This window comes from Diprion similis, chromosome 2 (genome assembly GCF_021155765.1).
Source record: "Diprion similis isolate iyDipSimi1 chromosome 2, iyDipSimi1.1, whole genome shotgun sequence".
Classification (NCBI taxonomy): domain Eukaryota; kingdom Metazoa; phylum Arthropoda; class Insecta; order Hymenoptera; family Diprionidae; genus Diprion; species Diprion similis.
The window spans coordinates 2442328-2465237 of record NC_060106.1 but is presented as its reverse complement, the minus strand read 5'-3'; the positions used below and the strand labels follow the sequence as shown (position 1 = coordinate 2465237).

The window sequence follows — 22910 nt, the reverse complement described above, 5'->3', positions numbered from 1 at the left end:
ACACATTTCTTCTATGAATGTGATGTGAATTTAGTATAAGACAAAATTAATGAAATAAATGGCAACAAATCAAACACATTGTATCGAAATTATATATTTAAATAGGTAATCTTCAATATATAACATCAAAAAAGTACTTATATTTAAAAAACGTAAACAGTAATGTCAAATTTTAATAAAAAGATATATCCGTACATAATATTGTATCATAAAGAATGGTTACATAAAATATTATATCAACTCAAAAACCTCTTGTATTTTTTATTAGTTTCTACCAAAACAACCACACACGAAAATCATTACATTTATTTTCACAGTATATGAAGATACGTGAGGAGCCACAGCATTCCCGCGAAAGTGAGGTTACATATTCATATTTACTTACAGTTGCTGTTTATTTGGTAACGAGAAAAACGTCACTTGTTTCCCGTTATTTATGCTTTGATTTTTTACATATTTGTTATTGTCACATAATTTGATGTCACAAGAAATTGGCATCTTTGGAAAAAGTTCGTTTGTTACTCAATTCTTACCATGTATTCTTACCACTGATTCTTACTCAAAGAATATGGTGACCGCGTCATCACACCAACAAATAACACGACATCGCATGTTCACTGACGCTACGCATACACGTTATACTTTTCTTCAGAGCTGCTAGGGGCGCTGTAATAGGGCTATACGGGTACCTTCCACTCTATCCCATACTCTTTGGCGAAGTCTAGCTAAACATCAGCGATAATCTCTAGCGGCAGCTTTGGGGAATTTTTGTGGAGTGCCGCTCTGACGTCACAGCCTTGCGATTGAATCTGGTGACTTTCGATATGAAGAGGTGTCTTTTTGAACCTGTGTCTGGTGACCGTTGCTGATCCCTGAGCTGACACACTGGTGCGGCGTAAACCATGCAAACATACACTTTGGTTTTAATAAATGTAGTACGAATCACAAGTTTTGAGAAGGTCAATTCTTTATTCAGTCATACTACAATTAACTGACCTGTCGCATGATTCATATCCACTAAATCTAACACTTCACACTGGATTATAAAATGCTAAATCAGAACAATCAACCTGTTTGGAATTCTGTAGATAAACACATTGAACCATTGTTGAAACGCGTTTTACAAACGCAAAGAATTGGTAAGAATTCGGTTACAACTCAGTTAAAACGTGAAACTATATTCTCATTTGTGCCCGTTAATATTTCAGTTTAAACTTGCAGGTGTATCGTGTGGTAAAGTTGAAGTAAACAATATCACATCTAGTTGTGGAAAGGACCGAGGTGATCGTTTCTACCTTTCTATACCTTATGCTGGAAAGACAATCAGTTGGAATGTGTTGTTCAATTCACTGTGCCCAGAGCTGAGCCCAGATTTTTTATTTGATGATGACAGTTTCCTTGCTGACCCAGACCTGAATTCTATTGTAACCCATGTCCCAAGCCTAGCCAGTTGGGATGTGACAAATGACGATGCCTTGCTCATGGTTATCGTTGAACTTCTCTTATATTACAAGGAACATCAGGTTAATAATTCTTATACATGATATGATAGCAAAGCTCAAGCTACTGGCCAAAGTTAGCTACAAAATGTGGTGACAATAGTTAAAATAAGCCAGGGAAGCCTATCAATCTGAATTCTTGCTATTATCAAGAAAAAGTTATATTTATTACATTTGAGGTGTAAGTCTGTAATGCAGTGTCGTATGTGAAAAAAGTTTTGAACATTCGATAGACAGTTTTGGTTTCTAGCTCACTTTCATGATGCAGATGTAAAGGCCTTTTATCAAAGCATCATATTTTTTGAATTCTAATATATGTACCACAATTTTTTGCGATACATTCTACATTTCGTATAGGAATGTCGGAAACTTTAAACAATTCAAAAACTCCATACTGTACTCCAGCTGAAATCAATGTTTTTTAACCAGTAATTCTCATAATTAGGAGACATCAAAACAAAAATTACTATCATAAATGCAAACTACATGTGTATGAAAATGTTTTAAAAATTGTCTGGAATATTTCACAATAATATTCTTGTTCTGGCAAATATGCTCAGTACCTTCCATTTTGAGTATAATAGTTAGAAACAGCTTCTTATTTTTACACATTTTTTAACCAATATTCCATATATCAAGAAAGCTGATGCGGTCACTACCTTACAAATACCTAACTTCAATCTCAGTTTACTTAGAGAGCAAAATCGCATGAACTCTAACTTGATATCAATAAAGGCCGTTAGAGTCTATTTCCTGTTTTTCATTTGTACTTCTTTGCGCAAAGATATTAATCAACTTATTACTCGACTTTTCTAATGTGAGGATTCATACCTAAAAATTTGCGAAGTATTTAAAAATTATTAGACAATTTTGTTTTATATGCAATTGCTTAAAGTCATAAACCTAAAGAAATACGCTTTTAAAATTTGAAATTTTCCCGAATGTAATAAATATAAATTACAAAACTTATTATGAGATATCTCAGTCTTTGCACAAAAATCTTTGTTATTGAAAAATGTTATTCTATCGACAGATTAACCTTCTTGAAAAACAAGGAGAACGGTTGAAATTTGAGTACAGCACTTTAGTCGGCGAGACCGAAATATGTGCCGAAGACCTAGAAGTAATATCATTGCCAATAGGTGCGAGGCACGTTGAAACTCGATTCCTAATACGTATGGCAATGGATTTTTCAAAATTACCAGAACGCATTTCTCATCCTCAAGACGATGAAGCTATGCTGCTTGTAACCTTCAATGGACCAGATTGTAATCGTATAACACCAGAACTATATCTTTCTAAGAGTTTAGAAGATGCTTTTGGAGGCCCAGCAGCTCTTCATATACCGCCGTTCCAGTCATCAAAATACCTGATGGATTATGTACCAGAAGTGAAAGGATATATAAATGAAAAAGTAAGTTTACATCCTATATAGACATTATCATAAATACGAACACTTCAGCATCTCGTAGTTAACTATCTGGGACTACATCTTGCAAATCTGATAAGTTTCAGAAATTTGAAATTAAGTGGTCTTCAGTTGTACTGTTAAGCTTATCCCACATTGCCTCAGTTTTCAGGCAAATACATGAATATTGATGCATTCAACAAACAGTGCACTTATTATTCGTCTGACCTTTTATACGGATATTTATATTTGCATATATTTTTTAGAATCTTCTCCTGGTTGTGCTTCACGGCTTCTGAATAGAAATATTTATCAAATGTATACGACTGGTGTGAGACCAGCTTTATATTGAATTAAGTTTTGCATCCAAAGAACTAGAAATGTACAAAATTTGCAATTTCCCATTCGGAGTGTTCATCTTTTGATATGACCATTTGAGATAGTCACATTAATTATATACGTCATACATAAATCGCTTCAAAATGGGTATAATTTAACACCAAAACTGTCAAATTTGTAGGGTCAGATAAAAATAATCTACCATTTAATCTTCACCAGATAATAGATTAATGCATTATATAAACACAGATCCCAGTATACCGCATCTGCTGAAATTCGAATGTAAATTTGAGAAACCAAGAGTGATACAGGTCTTAGATGTACAGATTTTCAGTTTTTAGTATGTATCACACAGATAAGGAATACGATCTGATGCTCAATATTTACCAAAGATCGTTGGAAATATCGACATTAATTATATTCCCTACATTTCAGAATAAAGGTGTGTGAATAGCATTTGAATCATCGAATAATTTGGTTATTCATAGAATTATTTCAGTAATTCAAATAATTCAAATGATTTCGGTAATTTAGATAGTTTGACTTACTCAAATTATTCACTTCAAATCTCAAATTCTCCATGTTTTATTTCTTAATTTAAAAATACCTACTTGGTTCAATGAAACTTGTGCCACTGAAATTATTTCTGACAAGAAATAAAATTGAAGATTCTCAGTTCCGCTTGAATAATTCTAGAAATTGGAATTATCCGAACTTGAATCAAGTTATTCCATTTGAATCGCATTACTCGTGATTTCGAATTATTCATATACTCCCATTTTAAAGTTTATAATATAACTATTCACCACTGATAAATAATTTGGTTTCTTCCTACAGATCAATTTACTAGCAATGTGCTTCGAGAAGAGGAAGAGTTTCATAGCAGCACTACTTCTGTTAAAGCGTGGTAGCATCATAGAATACGATGCTGTGGAAGCCAGTAATGCGACGTTGCTGGTTGAACACCGAGACTTTTATTGCATGATTCATTTCAAATTGCCAACAACATTTCCAAAGGAACCTCCACAAGTCACTTTGCGGTCTATATATCACATGACTTCACTAGGGACACTCTTCAGTCAAAATGTAGAAGATCTTCCATACAGCCCCCGATGGGCGCCATTTGAGATGGTTACGAAAGCACTGAATCATATTGCAGAAAAGGAAATTCAAAAATTTCAGACCAACTCTGTAAAGAATAGTCACTTCTGAATTAGTAAATACAAAAGTCTGATACACGAAAACAGTTATTTGGTAACAGCCCAACATCATTGCATACCGTTTACCGAATAGTAACATATTTTTCATGTACTGTAATTAATAAGTCTATTAACAAAAAGTTTATATAAATTGTATAATAACTGCTTTGAAATATTACCTAAATTAGAAAAACATTTCATTAGTCTTACTTTATCATCTGTGATGCGTCGATTGAATCTCTGTGATTCGACAGTAAATGAGGCCAAGTGCCATGTTTATTAAGTTAGGATTGGGAAATCAAAACTAGGATTAAAACTACGGCGAATTCTACGAAAGAATGCATACTGACTTCGAATTTACATATTCGCAAATTACATTAGTTTCATTTCAATTTTCAGTGCTTGTAAAAAGTTGGTTTAGACTAAGAGGTAAACTCGGCGGTGACTTCCAGGAGCAGATTTTAGAGACGAAATCTTTTAGAATTGGTTTTCAAATTTTTTGTTCAATGTATGGAAAAATCTACATCATTTTGTCAAACGGATCAGATGTTTCCACTAGCAGCAATATTTTTTTTTTCAGCTTCCACCTGAAAAACTTGAATTTGCAAAAAAAAAATTGAGAATCCGTTTGGAAAGGTAGCTTTTATATTCAAATTTCAGACAATAATAATATTACAGAATTTACCCACCTACGAATTTGTCAGGCGCTAAAGACTCCTAAGGGTAAATTATTAGACACAATTGACTTTCAAATGAGAGCTCATGCATACGTCTTGAATTGTTTGGGCTACGAGATTTGCTCGCCAACTCTTTTGCTAATGCCCTAAAAAATAATTGCGGCATCAATCCTGTATCATTAAATGCGGCTGAGTGGTGGTAATTTCACAGAAAATAATACTTTCCCCATATCGTTTAAAAAGTAAGCTTTTTTTTACCATCTACAGCAAGTCTTTGTAGCTTGGAGTAAGAAAAAATTTTGAGTCGCACGACTTAATTTTTTGGTGATGCTGTACGGTATTTGATGTGCGCATGCGCATGCGACTCGGTTAGAAAAGGACAAGGATACTACTAGCGAGCTATCTCACTCTATACGGTCTGTCTAGTGCAAGAGAATGGTTGGTGCGCGTTCTAGTTCTATTATACTTCAGCGGCATGGACATGGCCATGATACGGCGTGCCTAGAACCTTAGAAACCCTAAAACTCCTACGACACGCGTTGACTGAGGATATGTAAAGACTGATAGCCTTATGGGACTTTTCGTAACCGAATATGAACGAGAAAAATTCATCGTCAAGCGGCGCCCTCTGCGTCTACCCTGCACCCGCAACTCAAGTCGGCAGGCGGTCGGTACGCAGAGGCGACAAGAACTGATGTTACCATCGCTCACCGCGTGTACCCGGATAATGCAGAGTCGAATATTAATATGCTTATGGAATGACGAACGAGAACGGACTGAAATTTTAATATAACCCCGTATGGACGCCCCATGCTTTTCATCTATGCAAATTCATTTGAGCCAAATTCAGCAATGATAATCCAACTCCATCGGAACGATAAAAATAATATTATCCAAGTAGATGCACAATAAACATACACCTGGTTTAATAGGAATAGAGTTAGAAACCTTTTCTTCATGCAAATAATGGGAGAATTAGTCGATGAAGTTAATCAAAGGATAAATATATATATGGTTGTTCCTTATGTCCCTTATGTAATTTGTGTACATATGTTTATTACGTAATCCATACCGTTGACTGAATATATAGTCTTCAGTCAAGGCTAATAACTTCATTGCGAACGAAGATGCAGCTGACGTATAAAAGTAATTTTTTAACTTACGCTAGATTTACATGGTTTTTCAAAAATATAGATTATTTGCAGCGGAAAACGCAGACCTTTCTACACAAAAAAACTACTGGTAAATATTTTTTCGAATCAGTGAAATTGATAAATTATTATGAATAAAAGTTAATGAAAATCATTCATTGACCAATTCGGTAGACAATTGCTAGTTGCATGTTGAAAGTTTGATTGTGAGAGAAAGAAATTACAGCATCAATCCAATTGCTGGAACATACAATCCAAGTATGCACAGACAAAAGGTGATAATGATAAATAGTATTCAAATATATAAGGTTTTGCCGAAGTAGAGTCAAGCAATTGAACGTAATTTAATGTTCGTCAATCCCTCTTTTCACTCATAAAACTTTTTTGAAACGTCATATAAATTAATTACAATTTTAAATTGGACATGAAAAACTAAAGGACTGATATTACCTAGAGATGGTTTTTCCTGATTATTTATAATCGAATTCTCATCAATTATCGCCAATTACATACGGATGGTTTCATGCTCAACAGTTTATCGCTCGAATGAATGCGTCAAAAGTCGATGCAAAAAGTTTGGACACGTGCAGTCTTTGAATTACGATATCTCTGTCAAAAAAGGATACAGAAAATGTCGTAAGACCTTTTGGAAGCTTCAGGAGTCTTTTACTTTCAACAAATCATTGACCTTGTCTAAGATAGGATTCCGACGTAAGCATATCACCAGCAATAGGTTGAAAATTGTGGTTCTCAATTTTTTCATTTTATTCTGTAGACCGTTACCGTAGGTAGAAATTGTTTCGTCGCCACTCGTTGGAGTATACATGGAAACCCAAATAAGAATCAGAGACTTGACCTTGAAAATACTCATTTTTAAAATGATATTGATACTGAAAGGGTACGATCTTAGGATCGAATGAAGCCATCAGACGAAGCTCAATATTTAAAAGAATAAAACAAAAATCAACACCATTTAGTTCATACCGATTTCACAGAAAAACACTGCGCATGTAAAATACTTATCTCCTTCGGATAATATGTTCATATCGAATAACCGGGGAGCGCTCGAGTGCAAGTATGACGAAAATCTATTCAAAAATAAGGCATTTGGTCTCCGTTCAAAAGAAATTGAATCGGGCTGGTATAATATACCGTATAACTGTTACTTTGTGCACACTCGGCCGCTCTCCCCAATCTGATACGCGTTCGCTCGAGATGCACCTCACAGAAAAGGCGAAGAGACGCGTAGCACCCATCGCTGTGCCGCTCACCCCTTCACTCATAATCAGTCTGGCCCCTGCCGTGTAGTATTTTCGCCCAGTCGCTGCCTCAAACCACTCACTATACTTGGGCCGATAAATGCATCGACTTGCTGCTCGTTACCCACTACCTGTACGTTTTTGACATAACTACATAATAAGACGTAACAGGGACGGGTTATTCTTTAGTTTCAAACTAGAAGTTACGGTCAACACCGTTCATTTTTAATTACTCTAATAAAATCAAAATCTTCGAAAAAAAATTCCTACTTAGAGTTTTTGAAAAAAAATAAGTAGTATCAACGGACAAAACTACTTTAAATTGATATCAAGCACTGTTGAGTGTGGAATTCTCATTCGTAGAAAGTTGATTCGGACGATTGATAAATGTTGGAATCGATACTTCCAGAGTAATTAGAACTTAGAGAATAAAAGGACTAGAACCCGATGAAGAGGAAGTTATAAACTGGATTGTCGGAGTATGGAATAAAAGCATATTTTTGACAGGTGGAATAGATTTACATACTTGTCGAGAACGTTGATGAAGATATATGTATATCTTCATTCAGGAATTTATGCCCATTGTGTAAATACATACATTGTATGTAACGATACCGTGGTGACAGCTGATGCGCCCGCCGGCACGACTTTACTGGGTGCAGGAGCTAATTACATAGTTTCAATTTCATTGCAAATTTTGGGCTATAGTTTTTGTCTTGCTTAACCCGTTTCCAAAATCATGTATTTGCACATCTAAACTCCTGAAAGTTAAGTCTTTCGAGATTTATCAAAATTTTAAACTGCATTAGTTTGAGTTGAGGTTTGAGTAATATCTAGGGTACAGGTTTCTGATGTTTCTCAGATTTTTCGGATAGTTCTACGAACAAAAATACGTCTCCGACATAGCGATGGTAATAGCTAGCATTGATAATTTTTCTCAAAGATGCAGAGCAAGGAATCATTGGACGCAGAAGACTTAAAGCTTTCGGAAGATTTTGCAACCAATCATCAACTTTTTTTGACATGTAAATCAAATTCCAAAGCCACGTATCTGTACTTTTTGGGCTGACACGCTTTTCACTTAACAATAATAAAAACTTATCACGCGCACTTGTAACTCTTAATATTCCAGAAAAAATATTTTCATATGAGAAGGAAGATTATGGTCTGCGACGAAGTGATCTTTATGTTCAATTATGAATACGTACAAACAAATTCTTGGGTTATGCTCTTGCTATACTACTTTTGATTACCGTTTTCGGTATTCTTCTTATTCTAGGCACCTACAAACCTGGTATTTCCTTTTGAACAGCCTCTTCAACTTTTTCAACTTCACCTATCAAACAGGTAACAATATAGTTAGATTTCACTTCTTGAAATCAAATAAATTTGCAACAGTGCAAGGTGTAACTATACTCGCTTCAACTTCCTTTGATGCGGAATAGCAGATCTCAACTATGAGTAACTTTTGGTAACGGTAGTACGTACAGCCGACAGGATAAAATTGACTTTACGGATAATGTTGCGTTGGAAATAGAATTTGATGATTTGAGAGCCATCGGATTACCCCCTTGAAAATCAGTTAATGAAAAACAACCGTTGATATTTCAGTAATGTTATATATGTAATTCTGAACATTTCAAAATTTTCCCTTTGAGGAAAAGATTTTTTCGCGTCTCTTTTTAGTACTTTACGAATTAATCAATATTTAGCATCTCAACAATTGAGAGGAAAAAGATGGTTTGATACGTACTTGAATACTATGCAGAAGGTAAAATAATTTTTTTTAGCTATTCTCCATATTATTCCCAAAAGTTGTATAACTGAAAGACAGTGTTAACATTTTTTTTAAATTTTCAATAAATACACAAGACTTTTGTTCTAGATTTCCGTTAGTTTGCAACGAACCTCATGGTAGATCCATTTTCATTATTGATTTTCATATTTGTTGAAGAACTTGCGTAATTTTTCTCAATTGAAACCTAATGAGCGCTTCTAAATTTTGGGAAAAAACCCACAAACTAGGTTCAGCCTTCGAGATATCTTCGTAAAGCTTCTGGCAAAGAGAGAGAGAGTCTTTCAGAATTTTTTGGATGTTTTCAAATCTTGAAACATTGAATTTGTTCAATTCACAATTTTAGAAGTGCACAACAAAGCCAAAAAATTCTTCGTAAGGACATTCTTGAAACGATTGGAATTAAAAATAACGTAGTGTCAAATATTTCCAAAATGTTTGTATCTCAAAGTTGACTTCCTAAAAAAACTTAGAAAAAGTAAATTGAACATCTTAGAGATGCCACTGTCGCCTATAAAATATTTGATATATTCAGGTACATACATATGAACGATACTCGTTCATGCAAGATTGACTTTTATTTCTCCGTTGCATAATTCCGCCGTACATATTTCTCGTACAGGACTTTCTCAACTTAACAATTTCACGATGACGACGGTATGTTACCAACGTTTTGCACGTGATAGTTGTTGATTATGAAGAACTTCTTTTACCGGCCTGGTCAGTTACTTGGTCGATAATACGTGAAACTGCTAAGATCCCCGGGCCCACCCAGGCCCGCTGAACTGTTACGAAAATTAACCCAGGGTTATAAGTCTTTATATATCCTCAGTCAACGAAATAAGCATGTAAAGCGAGACCGTCAGGTCCGTCAGGTCAACACAACCTCGGGCGTACAGAACAGCTAGCGCCGCAGTGCGGCAAGCACATTTCGCGTGCCACTTTTATCTACCAGTGTCATCCCCCTGGCCCTACAGAATCATCCCGTGAGTTAGTTTACCCAAAGTTTACCTTTCGTGGTTTTGTTATTATGTTACTGATACTCTCCTCAGGTGACGTTCTGTACGGTTCTGCAATAGAGGTCTACGTTACCTCCAAAGTTTGGGCGCGTTGCCTACAATATGGCGTTTCGGAAAGGATTCTATAATTCATGTTGGATAATTTGTATTTACGTTTTTGGAGGTATCGCAGTCCTTGGCCTTTTCAGGTTATTTCTGTAATGTTATGAATTTTATATTATGTTGATTATTATCTTTTGCGTAATAGTCTTATCTATCTCCCGAACTGCAGGGTGTAGCGTAGGTTGCCTATAATGTGGCTCTAAACTCCGTGTTTGCAACTAGGTATTGTATAGTATTTGAATATAGTAGTATTAGTAAACTGTGATAATAAAATAATAATATCATAGTCTCCTGTAATGTGAGGATCGTGTAATACGGTTTCTGGACTCTTGATTAATGATAATTGTTGTTATACTTCATCTAGGGGCATTCGGATGGTTAGGCAGTTTCCTTGAATGATTTTCTTACAGAGTTCTCAAATTTAGAGTTTTGTTTAGTTGGTACTAATGTTAGGGAATAGTCATAAGCAATAAAACACCAATAAAACATATGTCTGGCCCTGCGCAAGGGAGAGAAGCTTTTTTAGAGAAGGAAGCTGCATTCCTAGGCACACCATGTGATGCGCCGGCGTATTTTTACCGCATTATTTAGAAATAAGGTACTTTACTCAAGCTCAACAGACTACGGAAATGTAAATTTCCGAACATGGGCTGGAATAAATTAAATTCGTGAAATCGTTGACAAATGGGCGTTTGCATGTTTGTTTTGCGGAAGCACACAAAAAGTCGCGGAGTCGATTCCATGTCCGTTTTGCTGACACATTTATCACATTATTTTTCAGAGTATGCTTTCATATCAGCGTAATTCATCAAGTAATAAGGGGGATCACATGCGTCCGTAATTATTGGTGAATAGAGTAACAATTGCAAATTTATCGTAAAGGGCCTAGCCGGGGTTGCACATGAAATATGCCCCTGAACCGATGTGGATTTGCTATACGCCACATTTTAGAGCTACCTGAAAAACCTGGTTCGCCCAAGTTTGAAACCTCTATCTATATTATTACGCTGGAAACTTCGAATAACGCGGATTTCCGTTTTTTTAGCGATTTCTAAGCCATTTTTACTTTATACCAAAAATGAATTTGTTCATTCATTCAGTAAATAATGCAGTATTTTTAACTACGTCAAAGAATCATTAGATCACGGAAATGTGTCCCCCCGATGATTGAGTTGACATTGAGTTACTTTGCGCAAAAAAAAAAAAATATTGAAAAATTAGTTTTTGATTTTTTTAACAATGGCGCACCTTTCCGAAAAATTTGAAAAAATTACAGAAAATCAAGAATGACGCAATGAACATACTGTGAAAAAAATAAGCTAGTCACTCTTCAAACTCAATAAGAGATCGACAATTTAAACCTCAAAAGATTTTTCACAGCTCGAATTTGGTCCGAAAAAATTCGAAAAAATTCTCGATCATGTACATCAACATCCGCAATATATCTGATTTTTTCATATTTTTCAAAGTAAAAATGGCTCAGGAATCGCGAAAAAACGGAAATCCGCGTTATTCGAAGTTTCCAGTGTAATACTATAGATAGAGGTTTCAAACATGGGCGAACCAGGTTTTTGAGGTAGCTCTAAAATGTGGCGTATAGCAAATCCACATCGGTTCAGGGGCATATTTCATATGCAACCCCGGCTAGGCCCTTTGAGTGAAAAATTGCAATTACAGCGGCTTCCGGAATATAGATGATTCTGTTATATCCTGTATGCTAATCTCCCTCTAAAAATGGCGCGGCTAAATTTGAATGGCCGAGGACGAGAAAAGCGTTTATTTCACCCCTGCTGTCTATGAGATAAAGCGGCACATTCACGCGGCTGGATTATTTGAATAAGAATTTCTTTAAACGAATTGACAGGTTTTGTGAATACAGTACATTACCTCATCTGGATACTGTGTAGGAGTGCCTTCATGTTCGTTACATTTTTGAAATTTTCCTTGATATGTAAGTGTATTTAAAAATGTGTAGGCATCAAACTGAAAGGTGTATAAACTATGTACGATTCTTGTCAAATTGAATAAGTAGATCAAATTTTGTACTTATGATTGACAGTGTTAAATAACTTGATAACCCGTAGTAGTCTATTGTATGTTACAGCAAAAAGGTTTTTTTCCCAACCATAACTAATCTTACGAATGGATATAAAATGGAATGAGACTTAATTACATAAATAATTTTCAGTACGGTGAAAACTTTTATTACTTACCTACTGTCTTTGAAATAATTGTGAGTAAAATTAAGTTTCTGGGATAAATATTATTCTCTGTTCCACATAAATGGGAGTAAAAAAAGTTGGTATAAACGGGTACGTTTCTAGATTGGGCCAAAATAACTGATTCTAATATGTAAATGTAAGATACTATTATAATTTATAAATTTACATTTACAAGGCTTATAACAGTATAATTTTAATAATAAAATAAACTTACTCGGCATAACACTATTGAATATTTAATCACTCATATCCAACTCTTGCAGTGTAAGTAAAGTTTCGAACGAATGTCGTCTAATTGTTGAACATCTTTTTATAGTTACCATATAGGCATACAATATTATTATTAAGATCATCTCTTGAGCCCGTCTCTCGTAATGGAGAAATGAAAGTACAGCAACAAGAAAAATGTCGAAAAATTAACTCGTCAAATATCAACAAGCCAAAATTCTTTCTCTTAAAAGTCGAAAAAAGAAACGGCAAATAACTATGTTGGATGCAAATGTTGAATATACCTGCTATTTAGGTTGGCTCTGTCAATCGACAACCCATCAGTGCAATTATAACATGGCTCGGACAGTTATTTCTGATTGATTCCCGCCCGGACCCAAACACCAAATGTTTGCTTCTGTGGCCATACATACATTGTGTTATACTGCTATACTGAAGTAATTACTAACTCCAATTATATAGGTATAATAATAACCATTCTGGTGCAATTCAGAACAGAAATAAATTCAGTAATGATGTAAAATACGGTAATAAATATGTCGATGAATAAATATACATATATCAAAATATATGGTCAATATGAAGCAGGTTCGCCTACAGAGTTATAATGATCAACATATTAATGTCTCATTATCAGATAATCGAAGCTTTGGTTCGGTTTCTGCACCTGTGGAACGTGAATGGCTCTTAAGAAGAGGATGTTAGGCTAGTAGATCAAGAAGGGGTCAAATCTAGAAGAATGCTTGAATCTTCCAATGCTGGTAATGGTAATTCGTTTTTCTCTTCCTCCACCCTGGCATCAGACATTTTTAGGAACTTGATCACCTTCTCTGTAGCCGCTATGCCACAGCTACTTACTTCGTTCTGAAATAATTACAAATTCGATATAACATTTCATATCCGACATGAGCATCGGTTCTACCAAACTCAGTGAATCTTGTCTTGTTAATCCCAATGTATGCTGTTATAGAAGTATATTTATGTAAACTTAAGAGCATAATCAAGGTGTTGAGTACCTTTCAAACCTAGCATACACCACTCAAAAATTTGGTGAACTTGTTCGAACTTACTAAAATTTCGTAATGATACTGAAATTTTATTGAATTGAAATACTATTAAATGCTGTGAAATTTCATAAGACCTGAATCTCTGAAATTTCTGAGATTATATGAAATTGCACTATGCTGAAATCTGGTGTGTATACAAACTTAAGATTGGTTAACCCATTAGGTGTAATTAGGTATTTGATAATCATATTATAAATGCGTAATTACCGATGCGGTCAAATTCATGAAATTGAAAAATTTCTGAAGTACTGTCACCATTGTTGAAAAATTGCAGTCTGGAAGCCTGCTGCGTACCAACATTTCATAATCCTGAAAAAAAACTTGTATTATGGACTTGTATCTCTTTTTCGGCCAGATATATATAAATATAATTGAACAAATACAGTAACCAATTGGCGTGGACAAAATCTTTACATATTATTATGTTATCTCTTGACTGTTCTCATAGCTTGAAGCTGTACAGTTTAGTAACCACGGTTGACATTTTTTACTCGAGAAGCAAGGAACGGCATTGAGCACAAAATAATAAAAAATAGAAAAGTTCTCGAACTTGAACCGGTATTTTGCAGCAATATAATCAAGTTTACAGTTACCAAGTTTTTGGGCTTTCATACTTTTTTTTCTGATGTATAAATATCCAATCAATAATGTTCATCAATACTACAAGAGAAAATTGCTTTGACTGACATACCATTAATTGAGAACTTCTTTGAAAAAGCAGAAAAAAAACAAAACAAAATGATTGGTTGTAATGTTACTATTTCTATTTGAAAAAGGTTAATTGGCTGAAAATCGACATTTTTGGTGATTGTATTACATTTCGACAAGAATGAAACATTCGTATGTCAAGGACAAGGGGTATTCCATGAAAGCGATTGAGGTGTCGGTACATTTGAAATCATTTCCCTATCTCTGAAATCACACTGCAATCAATAATACTAAAATAAAATTCTGCATAAATAATAATTCGTAATCATCAGAAATCATTTAGGATTACAAAAATCTGGAAATCATGATGTTATGCCCGATGAAATAAAAAACTACTTTCATGATACTTAGGGTGCGTTCGGAAACTAAATGGTAGTGCTGAAAACTCCCTAGGATAGAGGCAGAACTAGTGACGAACTTGGCAGCGCAAGACAAAAGATTAGTCAGTACTGAAAGCAAGAGTAATATACACTCTGAAAAAAGTTCTACGTTTTACGTTCACTATACAAATATTTAGGCTTAATTGATTTGGTATTTTTTGTTTTTTCTCTCTTGCCAATAACTGGCCTGCTTAAGGATTTATGAGTAAGTAGATTAATTATAGTTTTTTTTCGATTATATCAGAGTTTCATAAACAAAAAGTTGAAATTACTTGTGAACACTACAATAAATTGTGGTCGTAGGGAATCATACAAAATTACGTAATCAAAGTAAAAATTTTTTTGTCAAGTAATCTTTCATAATCTCTCGTAATCTCAAATAACCTACCGTAATCTTTTGCAATCATTCTATAAAAAGTAAATAATCACGAAATTCGTAATCATGGTGTCAATTTTTGCCCCCGTAAAGCACCCCTTGGTTGAGGACTTATTAAATTGTTATATTCTTAAGCTATGGAAATCTGTTTCAAGATACAAAAATAGAAAACATTGGAATTGTAAAAAAAAACAAATAACTTCAATATTGTTGAAAATCTTGGAAATTGTTTGATTTCACTCGAAGATGACTAATTTTTTTCAGTAATCTATTTTTTACAAAGTGTCTCATTTTTTTTTTAGTAGTTGACTCAATATTGCCAATTGTGGAACCTAATGCATATCGCGGCGATGTTGTAAAATGAAATATTCAACGGTACAAACATGATAAAAAAAAAGGTGTTGCAATTAATTTGTAAAAAATAGTCTTCTAGATAAAATCACCTATCGTCAAGTGAAATCAAATGAATATAGTACATTTGAAACCATTTTGAAGCGATTTGATATAAGCAGTAATATTTAAGTTTCTTCTTTTTGCAATTAGGATATTTTCTATTTTATTATTTTTTGAAGGATCTTCATAGCATATGAACATAATTTGATACATTCTCAATATGCAACTACCTCGGTCTAAAATGACTAAGTAAAAATCTATTTTTGGCTAACAAACCTTTTTAGGCAACCAGTTGCTTTGAAATCCTTGCATCCTGATTGTTTGATAAAGAAAACTACGTAATGCTTCTCTAGGATTTATTTGAAAAGCTGGATTGTAATGTTATGTTTAATTATAGAATATGATGGTGAGGATCTTTATCACGTACCTTGTTGTCCATTATCAAATAACCCAGCAAGAGTACTACGTATGCACCTATTAGAGTGTGTTCCATGTGTCGACCTGCCTTTTGTAACACTGAAAAAGAGAGGCAGGAATTAGATTTTTCAGAGCTCTCAGGGTGCAAAATGATGATTTCCATCTTTTTACTAATGATTGCATTCACGTACTTTCATTTCATTATGAAAGTATGAATAATAAATTACTAACACTTTGTAACTGTTTCTTCAATAAATTCTTCCTGTGATTTAGTAGTAGTGGAGACAGTTTCCGTTTGTTCAGAATCTTTCTTCCCGTCAAGAATAGCGTCCGTTTTTTGTTCCTCGGCTCGTGCGAGTTCTTCTTGTTTGTAGAAAAGCTCAATCAGTGCTTCGACCCCACTTTCAATGGCTTCAAGAATAAAAGTATTGAGATGATTAGACAAGGAACAAAAGAAATATTTACAAAATCAACCAATTAATGTGATAACTTCCTATTTTGCACAAGACACATTATATACATACGGTCAAGAATTTCGGCTAATGATGGAGGTGCTTGAGCTTCAATGAGCAACTGCTTGTTGTCATCGCATTGCTCGACCAAATTAATCAACAAAATTAATGCCAACATCATCATGTCAAATCGTTTCTCTTCTGGTAGAGATTCTGGCACACGTAATAAGAGGTATAAACTACAGTTAACGACACCTGGCTGAGATCCAACCACTTTACTCCCAAATGCTGAAAGATGAAAAATATAACTCGTTAGTAAAGTGCTTATAATAAGTTTTTCATAGTTTCATAGTATGAATTACCATGATACAAGTAATTTACTTACATTGCTTGTTGAAACGATGTGTGAGATTAATCAAAACTTTAATAATAGCAAATAGGCACTCTCTAACAACTGCAGCGGTAGAGCTTTTGTCACTAGGATCCATGCTGGGATACACTGGAATTTGGAGTGCGCAGAAGTGGTACAGATTTGCTAATGTATGGACTAAAATACCATCGTCATACTTCAACAAATATACTTGATTCTCCTCGTTCATGTGTGTTACCTGCAACAACGAAATTCATTAGATATTGATCGCTCAGTTGTGTTTTGCTAATTATCAATAGTGTATCACCATTGGACAGATCAAATAATTGAAGGAGAACGTTTTTTATGATATGTTTCGATATTTTTTCAAACATCGAATATTTGTAAAATGTTAGCGGTTTTGTGAATTTTATTTATGCATAAAAAGCTTTTTCCCCCTTCCCTTAAAAATAACTTCGGCTATTTTTTGTTCTGCACAGGTGAAAATACGATTCCCTGGATTTGTATACGAAAAAATGGTTAACAAACATTTTTCAGGTTCCCTTTTCTCTTCATTCCGAGGAAGAAGAAAGTTCTTGTAATTACACCGAAAATAAAAATTTGAATTTTCACAAGATCTCGACGTTTGAAGGTCTAGAGAATCACCTCTGACCATTTTTAGATGGCCGTTGTATGTGTGTGTGTGTGTGTGTGTATTTACGTATGAATTAGGGTGTCCGTTATTTTGATTATTTTCAAGATTTTCCAGTGTACCTCAAAAATACGTTCATATTATAGAAAAAAAATCTGCTGTGAATATAAAAATTTTCAGACAATACCTATTAACACGTGCCAGAGAGCAACTGAAATTTTATATGTAAAACGCATTGAAATTTGACTCGAAAACCTTCATAAAAACGCTCAATAGCATTTAAATGATTCAAGAGTTGGAACTTTATAATCAATAAATGGTTCATAAAAAGTTCCTACACAATTCGGCTTCCCAAAATTATAATGTAAAATTGAAAAATTCTTTGTGTACATTATTCAATGGAGAAAATAAGATGAATTACAAATTTTCAATATTTCACAAAATTATCTTCGCGTTTCAAAATTATTTTCCCAGAAATATACTATCAGAACTATGAAAAAATTATACAACCGTGAATTTAACATGACATATGAAAGTTCGATTTTATTTTCAAGTATTTTGAGATGCCGATTACAAAACTTCAGTTCTAAAGATGAGACTAGAGGTTTGATTCTACTTTTCTTTTTACCTTTTTGACGGAAAAAATTTCGTCTGGTTATTCTGACCAATTTACTTACATTTTCTAATACTCGTAAGCACCTATCAACTTTGCGTAGCTTGTCCAAGAGAGGATCGGACCAGCCTGTTTCTTTGATATTGCTATTACTAATATGGCGATAACAGTCTCGGATTGTTTTGACAATATGCTCCAAGCCCCCCAGCTCTCGAAGTTCTTCCTTGAACCATTCACCGGCACGTCTTGAAGTTAAACTCAGTAACGTCTCCATAGCTAATTGCCCAACCTAGGGTAACCACAAAAAATTTAACTAGATATTTTCATTTTATTTTCAAAATTACACTTGCCAGTAAAATTTGAAAGTATGTTATCAATAGCTTAGTGAAGATTACTCACAGTAATGTTGTCTAAATTCAGATGTTTTGCATGTCCCTGTGCTTGAATGTCGGCACAAAGTTGGCGCACTTTTTCTTTATTTTTCAATAATTCAGCCCTGCTCAAGCCGCAATCGTCAAGTGCGTCTTTGTGGCTTGCATCAGACTCTAACAGACTCAACATTAACTCTAAGCAATCACGATCGAGGTCCATGGCCAACCTATCCTGACTTAATACAAACATTACCGTCGCCGTACACAGACCAAGGCTCTGAAATTCATGTTGACAATTCACAAATTAGTCGAAATAGTAATGCAAGTTGAGAAATTTGATTTCATTCATATTTGCCGTTGCATTTGAGCTTCAAAATTGATTTTTTATTATGGTACCTGATCTTTAGTAGCGTCGTGAAGAGCTTTGAAGAACTTAGCGACAGTACCATGCGCTCTGACATGCATCCTGAATGCTGGGGCCATACATTTACTGGCTAAACGTATTGCTGACAGACACCGTGTGGCATTAGGATTATTTTCTCTCAACGTATCCAAGATATATTCAACGTCATCATTAAATTCCTGGAATTCTCCGCTTTCCTGTATCTGGTGAGCTTTTTTCACATTCTTTACAACTGTATAAAACTGCAAGGCAAAGAAGAAAGTTACCATCAGTGTTTGTTTGGCAGAAAATAATCAACTGCAGCTTATTATTTTACTCAGTCACAGCTTTGATTATTCAATATAATTGTCAATAATATAAGTTGAATTAATATAAATAAGGATTCATTGAAGTTGGCAATACGAATTTGGATGTATCATGCGCCACATGACTCACAATTGAAAGAAACTTCAAATGTACGAGCAAATTGGATCCTGAAAGAATATCACCAGAATGAGAAGAAAGCCAAACTTACTCCTTTTACTTTTTTGCCACATCGAATGCTTGTAATTGCTTCAGTTTCATCGGTAAAGTCCATGTCCGTTTCTGGATATGAGACAACTCTGGTCAATTTCGAAGGTTCAAATTCTTCCTCCTCGTAAGCCACTGGAGCTGAACTGGCATGTGATCCAGAAGCTTCGTTCGGCGCTGTTCCTGTGCTAGTTGGGTCCGTCGCAGAGGATTCCTTCTCATTATCGGACCACTTGTGTTTGTACAATGCCAGTCTTTTATTTCCACTCGCTGCTCCAGTCGAACGACTTTTAAATATACTTCCTTTTTTCATGACAGGTTTTGTCGTAATACTGGCCAACGGAGCGACAGGCTGTGACTCAGAATCCAAACTAATCATAGTCACAGGATCATTTTCAGGATTTCCGACGACACCCTCGCTGTCGTCACTTCCAGAGAACCAATCCTGGTCCACCATAGCTTTGGCAGCTCGCGGCTCATTCTCAACAACCGGGGCGGGAATGTCGGATTCCCCTTCCGGTTCAAAAGTGTTATCTTCCATCTGTAAATCTATCGAGCAGTGCTGCACATCGTCCGATACATTCTCTGGACTCTCCTCTATCTCTACAGTCGTTGACATAGGTTCTGGTCTGGAAAGCAGCGGATCCGCATCGCTTGAGAGTATATCAATCAGCTCCTGAGTTGTCGTTGGTAAAGGTTGGTCGTGCCCAATCAGAGGCTCGATTGTGCTCTTGACGGGGTAGGTTGGGTTACAATCAGTCTTAACGATGTCGTAATGTGATATGAGTGTGTTGTTAGAATCTGTCACTGATTTCCTAAGGGTTAACGAAAGCCCGGAGCTGTGAGAGTTCGGGGTTGTCGGTATTGGAGTTGGAATAGCCGTGGAAGCGCTTGATAAATCCAACTGCAGGTTCTTAGCACGACTTCGAGTTGTTCGACGCATTTCAGAATTTTCCAAAGGTATGGAGACGGTAGTGACGATGGGCTGATGGGTCAACCTCGTCTCCCTTGGTCGGAGATCCAGTGATTTGTCAGAGATCTCAAGATTGGAATCTCTGAGATTTTCTTCTTCATTGACTGGGCTCGGAACAGGCGTTGAAATTCTATAGGTATCGAGTTCGGGAGGTGACGTCGTCTCTTGTGCATCCCCACAAACTAGTCTTGCCGTGCCTTTGCATATTCTCAGGACAATCGGAGGTTTGCTTTCCTCTCTAGTGGTTGCCTCGCCAATGCTGCTACACTCCGAACTTTCGCTGAGCTTTTTCTGTGCTGCGTGGGACGATTTGGACAAAGGCGACTTGGGCATGGATTGTTTCGGTGTCCGAACGCGCCCGTATTGAGAATCAGGTACTTGTCGATACACAGCTGCGTCTGGCCTGATATCATCTGTTATCGGCTGGACGTTACGGCTTTTGAAAAATTTTTTTGGCTTTACAATCGGCTGTGTATTCTCAGCCTTTGCATCAGGATCCACATCAAAGGAAAATGGATCTTTGCTCGCATTTAGTCGCGCGTTTTGATTCCCATAGTCCATTTTCATTTTCTTTGCTGAAATAGCACTATGTATATCATCTCTCCGTCCTATGGAATGAATATTACTTTGATTATTACACTTAATGATAATTACGAAATAGTCAAGTGATTTTGTACACATGGATAGAAAAATATAATCATTTTCAACAAATCATTGTTTGAGGGATATAAAGAATTGGTAAAACAAAACTGATTGCTAATCTGCTGCGAATGCTACTTCCGCTTATTGTTTACAATTGTTGATATTGTAAATACAACAACTATTAGATCAAGTTACGGACTTACCATTGATGCTTGTACTTCTTATAGATGTGAACGAAGTAATGCCCCATTTTCCAACAGTACCAGCTGACTTTGCAGCAGAGGGCCGATTGCTATGTTCTTTGAACAATTTGTCGAATTGAATGCTGGCTGGAGGTACACTGCTGACCTTGCGACTATAAGATTTGGTGTAGCTACGAGACGTCATTATGTATTTCTTGCAATTTCACAAACAACGTAAAGCATACCAATAAGAGTCACGAGTTGTAACTATCTCTGTTTTACTCATTGTTCTAAATTGTATATAATCAATAGATGTTTTACATAACGAAATTAAATTTGTTTTAACACAAGCTCACATAATCCGGGAATTTAGTCGAGGGGTGCTTACGAATGTTATCGCTGTTCACTGAAATCCGATGAAGCAAACCAAAAGTAAAATAAAATGTTAAAAACAAAAAAAAAAAATGGAAATATCCCCGTACTATCGTATAGAATATTTGGAACAAATGAAAGAAACAAACGCCATGTTTTACTCGCTCTCTTTGCCCCCCCCGACCGCGATGCACAGCGATGCAGTACGGACTATTTTATAGACTTAATTATACTGATGTTGGTATTATTTTCATTTTACTCCGTTAGTTAGTATCTCCACTTCTTGTTAACTATGGTATTTTGAACAAGGCTGCATGACTTTTAATAGAAATATTAATCATAACATGGTTTTTGCCATCTGTCGATGTTTATTAGTTCAGACTTGTGATATATGAACACAAGATATACGCTCTGTGGCGATCTTACGAAATCTTTGGAATTGAGCATTGATATATATACTAACTGGATAGCCGATCGACGCAAAATTCAGCTCCCTATTGAGGCCCGAAAGCCGCCATGTTATTTGGAGCCCTCTTGTGTCGCTACCTGTTGGCAAGTCTTTTACCTTTCTTTCGTCAGTGTCCGTGATCAGTGTTTACTCTGTTTATTTATAAACCAAATGCAACTCACTCGTCCCTAATTAAAATTGTAAAATTTAAATATATACCCAGCTTGCGGCCATCAGGTACAGATGGCGCCATAAGAGGCTCCAATAATAATGGCGATCACGCTGCGCTTATGCTAGCCCATAGACATATAAGAAGTAATAATACTGGAATTGAGGCTTCTGAATACATAACAATAGAGACACACCATAATGATACATCTCTTCACTTTGACTCTACTCTTAACGTGTTAGGGACGGTTTACAATGTCCGTAACCGTAAGGCTAAAGGTAAGATCTCATGTGCAGTAAACAGAGGGTGCGTTCCGAAATTAGCTGGAAGCGCAAAAAATTCCCTAGGACAGAGACAGAGCTAGTCACAAAGTCGGCAGCGCAAAAGAGATAAAAGATTATTGACAGCTCTGGGAGCTAATTTCGGAATGCACCCAGAAGCAGCTGCAGCAGCAATTCACTGAAAGTTACTAGCGCTTCTGGCGCAAGTTTTTGTTGCTTGAAGTTCTTTCGGGGGTGTATTCCGCCAGGGATCT

General features: G+C 35.6%; 2 protein-coding genes and 1 long non-coding RNA gene across 5 annotated transcripts; 1 reads left to right on the top strand and 2 right to left on the bottom strand.

The window, feature by feature from the left end:
* Positions 1-22874, bottom strand: LOC124416367. Its single transcript, XR_006930762.1, has 3 exons — positions 22809-22874; positions 684-689; positions 1-11 (listed from the first exon to the last, which is right to left on the bottom strand). It is a non-coding gene; the product is annotated as an uncharacterized LOC124416367 (long non-coding RNA).
* LOC124416364 (BRISC and BRCA1-A complex member 2-like) lies at positions 922-4939 on the top strand. 2 transcript variants are annotated; one of them, XM_046897341.1, is made up of 4 exons: positions 922-1139; positions 1222-1484; positions 2533-2913; positions 4084-4939. In XM_046897341.1, the coding sequence occupies exons 1-4, from the start codon at positions 1049-1051 to the stop codon at positions 4456-4458; spliced, it is 1110 nt and encodes a 369-aa protein (XP_046753297.1). In that variant the 5' UTR covers positions 922-1048; the 3' UTR covers positions 4459-4939. The 2 variants fall into 2 exon arrangements, with proteins under 2 accessions (XP_046753297.1, XP_046753296.1); XM_046897340.1 differs by having other exon boundaries at positions 1222-1523.
* LOC124416362 (protein wings apart-like) lies at positions 13561-22196 on the bottom strand. 2 transcript variants are annotated; one of them, XM_046897337.1, is made up of 11 exons: positions 21408-22196; positions 19594-21170; positions 19073-19321; positions 18705-18953; positions 18370-18594; positions 17077-17299; positions 16764-16979; positions 16471-16650; positions 16250-16338; positions 14173-14274; positions 13561-13762 (listed from the first exon to the last, which is right to left on the bottom strand). In XM_046897337.1, the coding sequence occupies exons 1-11, from the start codon at positions 21589-21591 to the stop codon at positions 13613-13615; spliced, it is 3444 nt and encodes a 1147-aa protein (XP_046753293.1). In that variant the 5' UTR covers positions 21592-22196; the 3' UTR covers positions 13561-13612. The 2 variants fall into 2 exon arrangements, with proteins under 2 accessions (XP_046753293.1, XP_046753294.1); XM_046897338.1 differs by having other exon boundaries at positions 19594-21137.
* Positions 22875-22910: the final 36 nt, after the last annotated feature.

Coding starts and splice junctions, on each gene's coding strand:
- LOC124416362 (XM_046897337.1), bottom strand. CDS start 21,591: ATGACGTCTCGTAGCTACACCAAATCTTATAGTCGCAAGGTCAGCAGT. Junction 21,171..21,407: donor AAGAAGTACAAGCATCAATG/GTAAGTCCGTAA, acceptor TTCATTCCATAG/GACGGAGAGATGATATACAT. Junction 16,339..16,470: donor TGAAGAAACAGTTACAAAGT/GTTAGTAATTTA, acceptor TCTCTTTTTCAG/TGTTACAAAAGGCAGGTCGA.
- LOC124416364 (XM_046897340.1), top strand. CDS start 1,049: ATGCTAAATCAGAACAATCAACCTGTTTGGAATTCTGTAGATAAACAC. Junction 1,140..1,221: donor TTTACAAACGCAAAGAATTG/GTAAGAATTCGG, acceptor TTAAACTTGCAG/GTGTATCGTGTGGTAAAGTT. Junction 2,914..4,083: donor AAGGATATATAAATGAAAAA/GTAAGTTTACAT, acceptor TTCTTCCTACAG/ATCAATTTACTAGCAATGTG.